Raw genomic sequence first — 16,929 nt, forward strand, 5'->3', positions numbered from 1 at the left:
TGGCATACACAAAAAATTTAAAAACAAAACAAAAAAACTTGGGCTAGGAATGTGGCTTAGTGGTAGAATGCTTGCCTAGCATGCATGAAGTCCTGGGTTCTACTTCTCAGTACCACATAAACAGAGAAAACAGAAGTGGTGCTGTGGCTCAAGTGGTAGTGAGCTTTAAGGACAGTGCCCAGGCCTTGAGTTCAAGCCCTAGGACTGGCAAAGCAAACAAACAGTGAAACCTAATAGAAAAAGTAAAAGTAGGGGGCTGGGAGTTTGGCCTAGTGGTTAAAGTGCTTGCCTAGCATGCATGAAGACCCAGGTTCGATTCCTCGGTACCACATACATAGAAAAAAGCCGGAAGTGGTGCTGAGGCTCAAGTGGTAGAGCTCTAGCCTTGAGAAAGTCCAAAGACAGTGCTCAGGCCCTGAGCTCAAGCCCAGGACTGGCAAAAAAAAAAAAAAAAAAAAAAAGTAAAAGTATATCTTTGAGGCAAGAATCTGAAGAATCTTGAGTATCGGGGAATTAATTCTTTAGTTTGTAAGGCAGTGGGGCATCTTGGAGAGGTTTTGAGCAGAATAGAACAAAAATCATTCTTGGCGATATGAATTTGATAGCATAGTACAGTGGGGTAAAATGGAAGAGAAGCTGAGTGGCCAGAGAGGTGAATAGAAAACAAAGAGTTTTTCTGTGTTAGGAAGATTTTTGCCCCTTGGTCTTCTTTTCTCTTCTATCTGCCCTCCCTAACGCACACTCCATTGGTGGGTGATTTGGGCTGGTTTCTACTTTTTGTTTTCTGAAGATACAGTAGGGACTCCACATCTGTGATCACCTAGGAAATCTTCTCAATGATTTTGTGTGTGTGTGTGTCCTTACAGGGCTTGAATTCAGGGCCCCAGGGTTGTCTTGTAAGTTTATCATTCAAGAATGTAGCTCTGGCATTTGAGCCACAGTGCCACTCCCAGTCTTTTGTTGGTTAATTGGAGATAAGAGTCTCATAAGCTGGCTTTGAACTGTGATTCTCAGTTCTTAGCCTCCTGAGTACTTAGAAATATAGGCACGAGCCACTAGTGCCTGGCTGCTCAATGAATTTTTTCTTTTTTTGCCACTCCTGGGGATTGAACTCAGGGCCCAAGCACTGTCCTTGAGTTTTCTCAAAGACAGAGCTCTACCACTTGAGCCACAGCACCACTTCTGCCTTTTTCTATGTATGTGGTACCGAGGAATGGAACCTGGGTCTGCATGCATGCTAGGCAAGCACTCTACTTCTAGGCCAAACTCCCAGCCCCTCAATGTTTTTTTTTATGGAAGTGATGGGGGAAATAAAAGTAGCTCGTAAGTCCAGGGATTTACCTTATAATTCACAGCACAAGAAAGAACCACATGAGATCACAAACAGCATTCTGAGAAAAACTGTCCCTGTTGAACAAGAGTAATGATCCTTTGTGCAGGAAGAACACAGTGTGAATCTTATTTCTGTCCCCAAGGCTCGTAGGGAATCAGAGTAAAGTTCAAAACCTCCTTGTAATATCACACACATTTTCTTGTCTTTTCGTGAAACAAGCTTGTAAGCCCAGACACATCAAATGAACCTTTGGCTTGGAGTTTGAAAGCATCTGAAAGCCATTGGCAGAAACTACGCTGGAGATATTTTTAGCCAAGCCATTTAGGGAAGTTACATTTGTTAAGTCTTAAAATATGTACAGGGCTAGTAAACTGTTGAATTTATTTTTGCAAAAACTGATCAGGTGAAAGACTAGCATATTTTCTGAATAATTTATATCAAGGCCTGTGTTTGTTATGGGGTATATAAATGATACCTGTATCTCTCTTCCAATGTAGATAATGGTCACCACCAACCTTGGCCTGGACTTGAAAAGCCACCATAATCAGACCATTAGGTAAGTGTGGTAGTAGTTTGGGTAGTACTGGGATTTGAACTCAGGGCCTTGCCCTTGTTTGGTAGGCACTGTGCTGCTGAGCTATATACTTCAGCCCTTTTGTTAACTGGTTACTCTATTTTTTTTTAGAACTTATCTTGTTTCATGCCCAGACATATATCTGACCTAGGATCCTCCTGTTCTCTGCTTTTGGTTATAGCTGGGGTGAGAGGAGCATATCACCACGATTAACTTCTTCCAGCGAGAGAGTCTCATGGACTTTCCTGCTTGGGCTAATCTGGAAGCACAGTCTTCCCAATCTCAGCCTACCATGTAACCAGGATGACAGGGATACCCCACTGTACCTAGATGTTGGTTGAGAAGAGGTCTCTTATATTCTCGGACTACTCTCCAACTATTACCCTTCTGATCTCAGCCTCCTAAATCATTAGAATTATAGCATGAGTCACTGGTACTTAGCTAATGAGTATGAATTTTATTTTTTTATCTTGGCCTAGTCAAGGGTTAAAGACTCTTCACACTTGTTAGCCTTCAATCCTAATATTATTCTACACATCTAATTCAGCTTTTCCAAGCATAGACTATTCTTTGCCCTGTAGCTAGACTTTGTTCCTTTTTTTTTTTTTCCTTTTACAGGCACAAATTCCCCCTACTTTTCTCACAACCTTTTTTATTTCTAAGCAATAGAAACTAGTTCTCTCTACAGCTCTCATTGTAAATTCTTCCTTTCAAGGCACTTCATAATTCATTTTCTTTGAAAATTATCTTCTACAAAGGATTCTGCAAAATATAAATCAAAGTATTAATGTTGCTTATTGAGAATGGTTGGTAACTTTGGCTTGGTGTAAAACATAAAAGCAGACAGTCTTCATATTTATGATCATAATCTAGATTTGAAATGTGTGCAACTATTGATATTAGAGTAACTTTTCATCCTTGCAGAACCATTCTTTCCAAGATTACTGCAACAGAGAACTGGATTCCTTGCCTTTGCTTCATAATTTTTTAATTTGCTCCTCTATCTGTTTGTCATGGGGGTTTTTACAGAACCATAAGACCACTTTCATTAGGAATTTGCAATGCCCAGGGTGACACCAGTGGTTCATATCTGTAATCCTAGTTCCTCAGAAATCTGAGCTCTGAGAATCATGGTTCAAAGCTAGCCTAAATAGGAATGTCCATGAGACTCTTAACCTCTAACAAACTACTCCAAAGAAGTCAGCAGTAGAACTCTGGCTTCAGTGGTAGAACACTAGCCTTGAGCAAAAGAAGCTCAGGGACAACTCCCAGGCCCTGAGTTCAAACTCTAGGACCAGGATAAAGAAAAAAACAGCAACAAAAAAGCTAATGGATTGTACCCAGAGCTGGAGTTCAAGCTTCAGTATCAACACAAAAAGAAATAATAATAATAATAATGAAAAAGAAAAAATAGAAATTTGCAATGTCCCACTATAAATAAACAATATGTGTATAACTGAATGTGTATATGTGTAGAGATTGGAAATAAACATTACTAGATTTTAAATATATGACTTCAAAAAAATGTCTGGCCAGCTTTTAACTTTATATGGAGTAAGGAGATGGTTTGTGGTTTGCTTTCATTCAAAAATGCTTTGCCTGCAGGCTCAAGGTATGAAGTCTCACCTAACCCAACTGCTATCAGAATCAGGTTCTTTAAAGAAATATGGCAGAGGTGGGAATAAAGGAGCCTCCCTCCCTCCCTGCTTCCTCCCCCTTTAAGCCATTCCTGTTTACATTTAAGTCAAACTGATTTCTTTTGGACTCTGGGCACTTAGAACAATTCTTTTTTTCCTGACTGGATTAGAGGATTTAGAGGTTTATAGACAGGCTAGGGAAGTATTGTCCGTTCACCTGCAAGGAGAAGGTCAGAGAGTGACTTGATCACTCCAATGAAGCACAGAAGAGGGGCCAGGACTGAGCAAAAGCCTTCTAAAGCTTCTCAAGGTCAGCAAAGGCATTCAGTGGAAAGCCGCCACTTTTAGTTGTATAACTGGTTCTGAGTCTTCAGTGACAAACTGAAGTCTCTATCCTAGAGAGGTTAGAGACTCCTCATTAGCAAAACAGGATCTGTGGCTCCTTTGGAAATCCCTCATAGTTCTGTGAAACTCTAGGAACTGAGGGGTTTTATTTTAGGATGTGGAGTCTAAAATAGTAACTTCTCCTCTTCCTCTGCCACCCACTCCAACCCAAAGATGTTTTTGACAACTGATCAAATATCACTGGCTCCTTTCTGTTTCTCATGTAAGGGCTTTTTTGCCTTTGAAATTCCAGAAGGCTGGAGTTGAGTGAGGATGGTGGTCTGCTGGGTTCTGGGCTATGTGACTGACAGACATGCCTTCAACATAACATTTTGGGGGACAGAGGCATCTGCAGGCAAGTGTTGAAGCTGAGTGTTTTGGGGAACTGAACCTTATCTTCCTGTTTCTAGAGGCCACAGGTTCAAAATCGTTTCTGCAGGCCCATTCTCCCTGTAAAGGTGCTAGGAGAGGATTGGCTCCTGGCCTTTCTTCTGGTTCTCACTAGCTTTTTGCTTGTAACCGTGTAACCCCATCTGCCATCTGGGCTATTCCTGTGCCTATGTCCTGGTGTCCCTTTTGATAAAAATATTTTCCTTCCAGGAGTTTTGCCTAGTGGTAGAGTACTTGCCTAGCATGCACAAAGACTCAGGTTGGATTCCTTAGTACCACAGACATAGAAAAAAGCCGGAAGTGGTACTGAGGCTCAAGTGGTAGAGATCTAGCCTTGAGAAAGTCCAAGAACAGTGTTCAGGCCCTGAGCTCACACCCAGGACTGGCAAAAAAAAAAAAAATATATATATATATATGTATATATATTTGTCATTATCAAGATTATCTGACTCCAACATGTCTTTACCTTAACTTATAGCATTTGCAATGACCCTACTAGCAACTAAACTCACAGTCTAAGACACAGGGCTTCAGACTTAAGCATATGGAAGGCTGGGGCAGGGTGAGTGGAGGGCAATTCCACTCAATAGGAATCATGATAGCACAACATTGGAATACAATTTTACAAAGAAAATGGGTGTAAAGACTATGGTGGGGGCTAGGAGTTTGGCCTAGTGGTAGAGTGCTTGCCTAACATGCACAAAGACCTAGGTTCGATTCCTTGGTACCATATACATAGAAAAAGCTGGAAGTGGTACTATGACTCAAATGATAGAGCTCTAACCCTGAGAAAGCTCAAGGACAGTGCTCAGGCCCAGAGTTCAAACCTCAGAACTCCCCCCCCCCCCCAAAAAAGACTCTGCTGAATAAAATATCAAATTTTTAAGTAAAGATGGGATTAATATGACCATTTAAGATCCCACAGACCAGGGCCGGGAGCATGACCTAGTGGTAGAGTGCTTGTCTAGCATGCACGAAAGCCTGGGTTCAATTCCTCAGTACCACATACACAGAAAAAGGCAGAAGTAGTAGTACTATGGCTCAAGCCTTGAGAACGCTCACGGACAGCACCCAGGCCCCAAGTTTAAGCCCCAGGACTGACAAAAAAGATCCCCCAGACTAGAACTGATTGAGGTTGGGAAGGAGTGATAATAATGCAACATCTCAGTTCAATCCTCAAAATGGATGCAGGCAGTAGTAGGCCCAAATTTACTTCATCACCACTCAGAGGCCCTGCTCCACTTTTGAACCGCCCCCCAACAGCAGAAGAGCTAGAACCAGTCCCATCAGAGTAAAGATCTCTTCTGGGGCTCCTAGCCCTACTTTCATAGTAAGCCAAGCCAGTGGAGTGAACATCAAATATTTCAGGCTTTCTGGTCAGAGATGTTCTAAGGAAAGCTTTATGTGCTCCATGCTCTTACAATGTAAGTATGGTGTTGGCTCTGCCCTACAAAGGTGGTGTTATGAAAGAAAGTGCTCAGGAGTGTATTATTAAACACAAGTGAGAGCTTGTCAGTAACACTTGATGACAGAACCAACATCCATCCACCCATCCCTCCATCCATTTATCATCCTTCCACCATCCATCCATCCTCCATCCTTCCATTCTCCATCCATCCATTATTTATCATCCATCATCCATCAGTCCATTATCTACCATCCATCCATCATCCATCCATCCATCCATCCATCCATTCAATACATATTTGTTAAGTATATATCATGTATTAGACACAGTGCTTGATTCTGAGAATAACATAATAAATAAACAAAAAAAATACAATCCCTGCCTTAAGGGAGCTGAGAAATCTAATAGGGGGAAAAAGATAATACAAAATTCACCAATTAATTAAAATTCTAAGTTGGAAAAATTGCTGAGAAAAAAAACAAATAGAGTAGCTGGAGAGGATCTCTAGTGGGTCAAAGTTTTAACCAGATCCTGAGGAAGTGATCTTGCAAGCAACAGTTACATCAGTGATGAAGGCTTTATTTTGAGGCTCTATGTTTTCCACCAGATCCATTTTTTCTATCTATCTATCTATCTATCTATCTATTTATTTATTTATTTTACCAGTACTAGGGCTTGAACTCAGGGCCTGGGCACTGTCCTTGAACACTTTTGCTCAAGGCTAGCACTCTGCCACTTGAGCCACAACGCCACTTCCAGTTTTTACTGTATATGTGGTTCCAGGGAATTAGATCCAAAGCTTTGTGCATTCTAGGTAAGTACTCTACCACTAGGCCATGCTCTGCTCCCAGCCCTCTTTTTAAATATTTTATTGTTATTATAGAGGTAATATACAGAAGGGTAGCAGTTATATAAGTCAAATAAAGACTACATTTCTTTTTGGACAATATCACCCCCTCCTCTTGCACTCTCCCAGTTTGTCCTTCCCACCCTCACCCACACAGATCTGTTCCTTGATTCTGAGTGGGCACTTCCTGACAAGGTCTGTGAATCTTTTGGACCCCTGGTGCTTGGCAGTAATAAAGCAGGGCACTCTGTGTCCAGATAGGAGGAAAGATCGTTTGCTGGTGTGTCTACAGTTTTCAAAAGAGACCAGTTTGGGCTTTGAAAGAATGTTGCTCAGCTTTAATGTCAACAAAATTGATGACCATCTAACAATGCACAGTACAAGGAATCCTCTTGTAATCTTTGTACAGACACAGAGGAATTGCCGAAGAGAAAGTAGGAACATTGATGTAGAGAGGAAGGAGGCCATCAGACAGATCTCCTGATGGTGGATAATAATGACAACTTAGAAATTATAGTCCAGTGCCATAGGGACCAAGTACTTTCTTGTTGGTTGAAAAGTATCAGTTAAAGCAAAGACCCATTAAAAAGATATTCCAGCTAGACCCCAGAGGCTCATGCCTGTAATCCTAGTTACTCGGGAGGCTGAGATCTGAGGACTGTGGTTCAAAGACAGCCTGGGCAGGAAAATCCATGAGACTCTTATCTTCAATAAACTACAAAAATAGATGGAGGCCGGGAGTTTGGCCTAGTGGTTAAGGTGCTTGCCTAGCATGCATGAAGACCTGGGTTCGATTCCTCGGTACCACATACATAGAAAAAAAGCCGGAAGTGGTGCTGAGGCTTAAGTGGTAGAGCTCTAGCCTTGAGAAAGTCCAAGGACAGTGCTCAGGCCCTGAGCCCAAGCCCAGGACTGGCAAAAAAAAAAAATAGATGGAAGTGGAGCTGTGGCCCAAGTGATCAAGCAATAGTCTGGAGCACAAGAGCTCAGGGACATTGCCTAGGCCCAGATTTCAAGCCTCAAGACTGGCAGAAAAAAAAAGAAAAAGAAAAAAAATACCATGTACCAGTGGTTCATGCCAACAATCCTAGATACTCAGGAGGCTGAGATCTAAGATTGTGGTTCAAAGCCAGCCCAAGCACAAAAGTCTGTGAGACTCATCTCCAATTAACTACCAGAAAACCAGAAGTGACACTGTAACTCACGGTGGTAGACCACTAGCCTTTAGCTGAAGAGCTTAGGACAGCGCCCAGACTCAGAGTTCAAATCCCACAATTGACCAAAAACAAAAAAAAAAGAAAAGAAAAAATAAAGATTCAGTATTGAAAATCTGTAATCTGAACATCTCAAATCCAAAATGCTCTGTAGTGTGACAAGTTTTAAGCATTCTGCATATTAGATTTTGTATTATTTCAGAGACTAATAAACGTTTCTAATTTCAGAGAACTTAGGATTTAGATTTTCTGAATAGGGATACTCAGCCATTAGAATCTGTTCAACAATTCTCAAATCTGAAAAAAAAATCAGGGACCAGGAGTTTGGCCTAGTGGTTAAAGTGCTTGCCTAGCATGCATGAATACCCGGGTTCGATTCCTCGGTACCACATACATAGAAAAAAGCCGGAAGTGGTCCAAGGACAGTGCTCAGGCCCTGAGCTCAAGCCCAGGACTGGCAAAAAAAAAAAAAATCACTGCAATCTAGAAAACTTTTGATCCCAAACATTTCATTCATTTAACTTCAATAACCAAACAGGTAGATGTTATTTCCTGGAGCTTGAATTTAGGGCTTAGGCACTGTCTCTGAGCCTGAGTGTGTGTGTGTGTGCGTGCACGTGAGAGAGAGAGAGAGAGAGAGAGAGAGAGAGAGAGAGAGAGAGAGAGAGAGAGAGAGAGAGAGAGAGAGAGGGAGAGGGAGAGGGAGAGGGAGAGGGAGAGGGAGAGGGAGAAGGAGAGGGAGAGAGGAGGGGATGGTGGGGAGGAGACCTAGAACCTGAATTCAGGATCTGGGTTCTGTCCTTGAATTTCCTTTGCTCAAGGTTAGCACTCTACCTCTTGAGCCATACCTCCATCTCTGGCTCTTTTTGACAGTTAATTAAAAATAAGAGTCTCAATTAAAAATAAGAATCTCAGGTTGGGCACTGTGGCTCACGCCTATAATTCTGGCTACTCAGGAGACTGAGATTCTGAGGATCAAGGTTCAAAGCCAGCCTGGGCACAAATGGACCTGAGCCTCTTATCTTCAGTTAACCTCTAGAAAATGGGAAGTGGGGCTTTGGCTCAAGAGTAGGATAGTAACATTGAGCTGAAGAGCTCAGGGACTGCATTCAGGCTGAATTCAAGCCCCATGATCCCCCCCCCCCCCACATACACAAAAGAGTCTCAGGGCTGGAAGCATAGCCTAGTGGTAGAGTGCTCACCTCATATGCACAAAGCCCTGGATTTGATTCTCGGTACCACATACACAGAAAAAGCTGGAAGTGGGTCTGTGGCTCAAGTGGCAGAGTGCTAACCTTGAGCAAAAAGTATCCAAGAACAGTGCCCAGGCCCTGAGTTCAAGCCCAACTGGCATTAAAAAAAAAAAAAAGAGCTCTCACAGACCTTGCCTAGGCTACCTTTGAGCCATGATCCTCCAGGTGAAGTTCTTCTTTTCCTTGGGGTAGTGTTAGTGCACCCTAATCTATTAGGAGATATGGAGTTCTCACTTCCCCTTTCCTGCCTTCTCTCCCTCCTGGTGTACTTTCGAGAAGCCGGGATTGTGGTCTTTGCTCAGGGGCAGCCGCTCCTCCCCTGTCCTGGAATGACCCTGCCTTGTCTGACTTCCCGGATCCAACTGTGTGTTTGTCTTGCTGTAGCCCATCCACGTCCCCCCAGCCCTTGGCCTCATCCACTCCCCAGGCTCCTGGTGGCCTGCCTAGCATTTCTTCTCTTGCCGAGTGCTCCCATCTGCCCTCAGAGCTTTTTGGCTCTTTCTCCTTTGCCTGGTTTCTCACCTGGCACCTGTCCTGATCTTCATCCATCCCTGCTGCTCACATATGCTTTGGTCATACCAAGGCCTCCCATTCCCATTTATTTATTTATTTAGTCTTGGGGCTTGAACTCTGGCCCGGGGCACTGTCCCTGAGTTCTTCAGCTCAAGGCTACTGCCCTACCCTAGAGCCACAGCCTCACTCCCTGTTTTCTAGAGATTGAAGTCTCATGGCTTTGTAGTACCCAGGCTGGCTTTGAACCACAATCCTTAGATCTCAGCTTCTTGAGTAGCTAGGAATACAGGCATGAGCCATTGCACCCAGCTTCCTATTTTAATTTTTGAAACAGCTAATAAGTGCACATGGCTCCAAAAAGGAAAAAGTAAGTGATAATAATCATGGAAAAATAATTAAATGTTTTCCTTTCAACTCTGACCCCCCCATTCGTCACTGACCTTGCTGTGGCCTTTTCTCAGCAGTCCTTATCAATAGTTTACATTCTAAGCCTTCTGCTGCATTTGCCTTATTTGTTCAATAAGTTTTTGTTTCTTGTGGAGTAAAATAATTTCAGTTAAGTCCAATAATTACCAATGATTCCATCCGTTTCATTAATTCATTTTCAGTATCAATATTCAGCATGTGAGGTTGGTTGGGATACATGATACTCACGTGAAAATGTCACCATGAAGTCCTTCTTCTCAGAAGATGAATGTATGCTTATTATTATTAATTATTATTTTGGTACTGATTCCAGGGCCTGAGCTCAGAGCCTGGCCACTGTCCCTGAGCTTTTTTGCTCAAGGGAGCTACAGCTCCATTTCTGGCTTTTTTGTTTAATTGGGGATAAGAATCTCATAGACTTTCCTGTCTGGGCTGGCTTTGAACTTCAGTCCTCAGATCTCAGCCTCCTAAGTAGCTAGGATTACAGGCGCCCAGCTGCTAATAAGTTTTTAGTAGCACACACTGAATATTTATTATTGGCTAGGCATTCCATTGGATGCTTTACGTGTACACAAATCTTAACAATTCGATACATGACTATGTTAATTTGCAAAAGAAAACAGTTTTTCAGAGAAGTAAAATGATTCTAAAATGACACAGCTGGAAACTAGCAGAGCTAGGGTTCTAATCCCAGAGCATCTCACCTCACAGTGGGTTTTTCTGCTTTAACCCCAAGTGAAATGCTTGTAGCAATTTGAGTTCCTTCATGGAGGGCAGTAAAAAGTCTCTTTATTTATTCGTTTAGCTTGTACTAGAGCCTGGGTACTGTCCTTACTAGCTTTTTCACTTAAATCTGGTGCTCTACCATATAAGCCACAGCTCTACTTCCAACTTTTTGGTGTTTAATCTGAGTTAAGAGTCTCACAGGGGGCCTGCAGTTTGGCCTAGTGGTAGAGTGCTAGCCTAGCATGCATGAAGACCTGGGTTTGATTCCTCGGTACCACATACATGGAAAAATGCCGAAAATTGTGCTGTGGCCCAAATAGTAGAGCACTAGCTCAAGCCCCAGACTGCCAAAAAAAAAAGAAATCTTACAGACTTTCTTCCCTGACTTTGCACTGTAATCTTCAGATCTCAGCCTCCTGACCAGCTAGCATGATAGACCTAATCTGGTTGATGCCAATGGCTCACCTCTGTAATCCTAGCTACTCAGGAGGCTGAGATCTGAGGATCACAGTTCAAAGCCAGCCAGGGAATGAAAGTCCAAGTCCATGAGACTCTTATTTCTAATTAACCACCAGAAAACTGGAAGTGGCACTGTAGCTGTAGCCCAAGGGTAGGGCTGAAGCCTTGAGCTGAAGAGCTCAGGCACAGCACCCAAGTCCCACCACTGACAATAATAATAATAATAATAATAATAATAATCTGATTGCAGTTTAGTGACCCGTGTGTGTGTGTGTGTGTGTGTATGTGTGTGTGTGTGTGTGTATGGTGTGTGTGTATATGTGTTTTTCTAGTTTCAGAGAAGATTTCCATTACAATGACACAGCTGGATACTTCATTATTGGAGGGAGCAGGTATGTGGCTGGTATCCAGGGATTTTTTGGACCCCTGAAGTACTATCGCCTGCGAAGTCTCCAGCCTGCCCAGGTGAGATGGGGGGCTGGCATCAAGAAGAAAATTATGGAATGCATTTGTGATGGGTGGGCCATTCATGGATAAGGAACCCACTGTAAACAAAAGATTTACCCAAGCGGATCAGGCCCGGAGCTGTGGGCTCAGTCATCAAACGTAATTAATACTAAGGTCTTTCCCCCAGCCAATACAATAATAGATTTCTATGCACATTTGCTTCATTTAGTACTCATAAAATGGAACCCATTTACTTCCTCTGTTTTAATAACTACTAGCTTAATTATAGAGTAGATTTTTATCAGGCCGTTGCCTATCTAGTGATTAAGCTAATGAAAGGAGAGAATCTTAGTTATTTGGTAAAGCTTCTTTTATATGCTATTATTTAAAGTATCACAAGAGGAGATAGATATTTCAGTGAATTAAAATCTTGATGGTGTCTCCTGCTCTCTGCAGAAGCTGGCATTTGGGCTCGTGCTGGGGTAGGCTGGCTGCTGGAGCCCTGAATAGTAGAGGGTTAAGTGCTGCCCCTCTTCTGCTGCTGGGAGACGCTTCCATCCAAACTCACCCAGGAAGGGACCTGGCAGCTGCAGGCAGCTCTAGCCAAGCTCTTCCAGCACGGAGCTTCAGGGGAGTCTGTTTTTCAGCTAAACAACAGAGATCAGAAACCACACATGCTATCTGGAAGTTTCATTCTCTCATGTTACTGACCTGTAGTTTATTCTGGAGAATAAAGTACTAGGCAAATTCTGCAGAAAGTACTAGGCAAAGTCATAATTAGAACAAATGGGAAGTCCTTCTGCCATACAGACATCTTAGAAATTTTAGGAGGTGGGAAAAGGAAATTCACTTGTTTATTTGTGCAGTAAATGCCAAATACCTCCTGCACATCAGACTGTGGGCTAGATAGTGAGCTGGATTTTTGGAAGGCAGTCTATTTAATATCATGAATATACATTTGCACACATATATTCATATAAAACGAGCACAAAAATTTTTACTAGGAAGACATACTCATGCTATGTACATACAATGTGCTGTGGTATTGTGTATTCTCCACTCAAAGAAAACACATTGATAGCTATTCAGGAAGCTGAGATCTGGAAGATCACAGTTAAATGCCAGCCTGGTCAGAAATGTCTGCTTGCTAGACTATCTCCAAAATAATTCGCAAAATACCAGGCTGGAGGTGTGGGTCAAGTGGTAGAATACAAGCCAGTGAAGCAAACAGGAGAAGGCCCTGATTTCCAACTCTAGTACTTACAAAACAACAAAGGAAAGAAAAACAGTGGGGGTGGGAATATGGCTTAGTGGTAGAGTGCATGAAGCCCTGGGTTCCATTCCTCAGTTCCATATTAACAGAAAAAGCCAGAAGTGGCTCTATGGCTCAAGTGGTAGAGTACTAGCCTTGAGCAAAAGAAGCTCAGGGACAGTGCTTGGGCCCTGAGTTCAAGCTCCAGGACTGGCAAAAGAAGGAAAAAATTGGGATGGTGTGGTCCAAATGGTAGCAATTTTGTGAGGGTGGAGTGTGTGCCCATTTATCCTAGGGCCGGAACTTAGGTCCTGGGTGCTATCCCTGAGCTTTTTCGCTCAAGGCTAGGACTCTATCACTCAAAACTCCTCTCCACTTCTGGCTTTTTTGGTGATTAATTGGAGATAAGAGTCTCACAGATTTTCCTACCCACATTGGGTTTGAATCTCACTCCTCAGGCCTCAGCTTCCTAAGTAGCTGGGATTACAGGCTTGAACTACCAACTCTCTGCAATCAAATGGCATCAATCTTGAAGCCTGGTTTCATTGCTCATTTCATGAGTTTCTATTTGGCCCAAAGATGCATTTGGAAACAAAGAGTTAAGACAAATCCCCTTTTCCTGTGGTACTCCCTCTCTGGGCCTGTGATGGATAAGTCACAAAAGACCACATGACAGATTTTAATTCCCACATGAGCATGTGTTTGAGAATGCCAAAGTGCATGTGTGCACCCACACATGAGAAGGGGATACTGTAGGCAAATGTGCCCAGAAGTCGCTTCCTAACTCTGGACTTATCTAGTGACTCCTACTTGTGCTTGTACTGTGCTTTTGCAAATTGAATAGAAGCAGAAAGAAGAGGAAGTCAGCACAGTTGGGTCAGAATTGGCATCACTCAGTGAAAGGGGAGACCAAGATAGATTCTATTTTCTAGAGACTACCCATTGTAGGAGAAAAAAAGAGGGTAGAGGTCTGGTGTCTGGGAAACCTGACAGAGGAGGCAGATGTCACACCAAGCCAGAGGTGGCATGTCCTTGAACTCTTACTCATAACCTTGATTTGTACACCTAGGGTAGATGATAGGCGTTTAGACAAGCTATCTGGTGGTGTCATGGAGCAGGAAGTAGACCCACTATATCCTTCTAGATCCATCAGTGGGATCTGATGAATTCTCTTCATCCCATCTTCCTCTTGTAGATCCACAATCCCTTCCTCCAGAAGCAACTAGCTGAACAAGTCAACTTGTATTATGGACAATGTGCTGAGGTGCAAGAAATAATATCTGTGTATGCTTCAACAGCACAGGTGAAACGAGAAAGGCAGGAAGCATGTAAGTACCAAGTTCTAGGAGAGCCATATTTAAACACTGCATCTGTAGTAACATGATGGGCTTTCTCCTAACAGACTACACTAGAACACATATGGCTTGGCTAAGGTACAAATAGAGACAAGTGTGACCTCGAGCCCCCTACAGATGGATGCAAACAAAAATGAATATTCCACCTGGATCCAACACACACACACACACACACACACACACACACACACACACACACACACACACACACGATAAAAGCCTACCACTAACAGCCAAGAATAACCAAGATTTGTCTCCATCGCTTCTGCCAAACCTGATCTTGCTTGAGAATACAAATGCAAAGGGTTATTTTGAGCTTTGCATGACATTATTTCTATCCAGAAGGCTACTTTCAGAAAACAAAGACCAAAAAATGAATTGGAAAATAAATTAATCACTAGAAGCATTTCCCCATCAGTTCGCCTTTGTCTTGGGTCATTAGTATCTAAAGATGAGCTTTCAGAAATAGTGAACAATGGCTTTGTTGTGTGGAGCTCTGATTTATTTCTTTTAAATCTGACTCTTGGAAGACATCAGTAAATTTCAGTGGAAGGAATGAATCTCATACAGATTAGACTCTTTTCACCAACCTCTTTCATTCAGGAGTGTTAATCAGTTACAAAACTTCATCTCTCTTGTCTCCCATGGTCCCAGCTTCAATTGAGCACTTACAAATTTCTCTGGGCTATCGATCTTATTTGATATGGTGGCACTAGAGTTCTCCGCATGCAGCCCGTTCAGATGGGAAATTCCTGTGGGGTCTTTGCCACCAGAGAAGTCAAGCATGGTGGTTGATGACTGTAATACTAGCCAATCCGGAGGCTGAGACCTGAGACTTGAGGTTCAAAGCTAGCCCAGGCTGGAAAGTTGGAGAAATTCTTACCTCCAGTGAACCAGCAAAAAAAAAGCTAGAAGTGAAACTGTGGCTCAAGTGAGCAAAAAAGCTAAGGGATATTGCCTAGGTCTTGAGTTCAAGCCCTGGAACTAGCACACAAAAGCAAATGGGTATCATGCTGGCATATGTAGTCATATCTGAAGTGGAACTTCCATTCCAGGCCATGTCCTGATTGTGGTTGAAGAGTAGCTAGAAAGGCAGCATCCCTGCAGTTAATTTTAGAATAGACTGTCCTGAAATCCCAGCTACAGGGAGGTGGAGATTAGAGGATGGAGGCTCAAGGCCCAAGTAGAAATTTAGCCATATCCCACCTTAACTTCCAAGTTGGGCATGGCAGTGCAAGCCTGTTATCTAAGGAAAATAAAAACAGAGATAGAAAGATTGAGGTCCAAAACTAGTGCTGTGAAAAAGTAAGAGACCCTTTCTCTCCCCACCCCCAAGTAAATAAATAACCACTGAAGTAAAAACAGATGAGTGGGGCTTAGGCAGTAGAGCAACTGCTTAGCACAAGGGAAGCTTTGGGTTTAAACTATGCAACTACCACAAACCAAACAAGCCAGAATGGGTAGTCCTTGGCCCTCAGCTTCTGTGCTCACCACTGAGGCCCCCAGAAAAGATGACACGGTCCTGACTTGGCAAGTGACTTATACAGCATTGGAGAGCTCTCAGTCAAGCCCAGCCTCGAGTGCTGACCTGTTGGATGGCATTAGGGAGAGTTTCCGAATGTCCCTGACCTGCCTTCCCAGGAATCCTTGGACTCGGCTTTTCAACCCATATGCCAACACAATGGCTGCCTAGACAGTGGCTTCCCAAGGACTAGTCCAAGGCCAGCTGCTCATTCTGAAGAAGTAATCAACAAAGTTGGCATGTTTTTGTGGCCTTGGCTTGGAATGCTGAGCTCAGGGCAGCCATGTCATAGTCCATTTCAAATCCCTCTAGGACCAGAGCCAATGGCCAGGAATGAGATGGCTGACCTCCTCCTCTTAGGGAAGGTACTTTTTTTTTAATGTCAGTCCTGGGGCTTGAACTCAGGGCCTGGAAGCTGTCCCTGAGCTTTAGTACTCAAGACTAGTGTTCTACTGCCAAAGCTCTATTTCTGTTTTGTTTTGTTATTTATTTATTTATTTGGAGGGAGGGGTTTAATTGGAGACCGAACCACAATCCTCAGCTCTCAGCCTCCTGAGTAGCTAGGGTGACAGGCGTGAGCCTCTGGCGGCCGGCAGGAAAGGCGCCTTGCTAGGGAAGACAGCTGTGTGTCTCCTAGCGTGTAATACTTGTGCTCCTATGTAGGTGACCTCCGCAACTCCTACCTGGACCTCCGGCGCAGGTATGGGAGACCCTCGGTGTGTGCTGCCTTCCCCAGAGAAAAGGAGTTGCGAGGCAAACACCCCGGCTTGTTCCAGGCGCTGCTGGAGACGGACGGTAATTGAGCCTTGGGTTCCTTTAGATGCTGGTTAGAATGGTTTTCTCCTTTTCTGTTTTACTTACCTTCTTTTGGCGATTCAGGCCTCTGTGTTATTTTTAACCTTAGTGTTCTAGAGTAATTTTAATTTAAATTCTGCCCTTGTGTGCCCACAACTCTCAATATATCTAAGCACATATCCAGTGCTTAACATAAAGACTTAAATTTAGGAATCACCCAGGCAATGCTTTATCTAAAGCTAAGGCCACAAATGGACCAGTTCACAGGCTGAGCTGATTTTTCAAGTGCAGCTGATTTGCAAGATACCTTGCGGTGTATTTTAAACAAACATAAGCATCTGTTCTAAACACTTTTTTTAAAAAAGAAAAAGTAACTTTCTAGCTATACTTAAAA

The 16,929-nt window shown here is 43.0% G+C and overlaps 1 protein-coding gene across 1 annotated transcript in view; it reads left to right on the forward strand.

Annotated features, from left to right (window-relative positions):
• Window positions 1–16,929, forward strand: part of Sel1l3 (SEL1L family member 3) — a 110,942-nt gene that overhangs the window by 28,775 nt on the left and 65,238 nt on the right. The window contains exons 6-9 of the mRNA XM_090343745.1: window positions 1,831–1,889; window positions 11,497–11,629; window positions 14,059–14,191; window positions 16,404–16,535. Coding sequence (XP_090199871.1) covers window positions 1,831–1,889; window positions 11,497–11,629; window positions 14,059–14,191; window positions 16,404–16,535 — 457 coding nt within the window. The remainder of the gene's footprint in view (window positions 1–1,830; window positions 1,890–11,496; window positions 11,630–14,058; window positions 14,192–16,403; window positions 16,536–16,929) is intronic.

Source organism: Megascapheus bottae, chromosome 13 (assembly GCF_031878675.1).
Source record: "Megascapheus bottae isolate mThoBot1 chromosome 13, mThoBot2.hap1, whole genome shotgun sequence".
Taxonomy (NCBI): domain Eukaryota; kingdom Metazoa; phylum Chordata; class Mammalia; order Rodentia; family Geomyidae; genus Megascapheus; species Megascapheus bottae.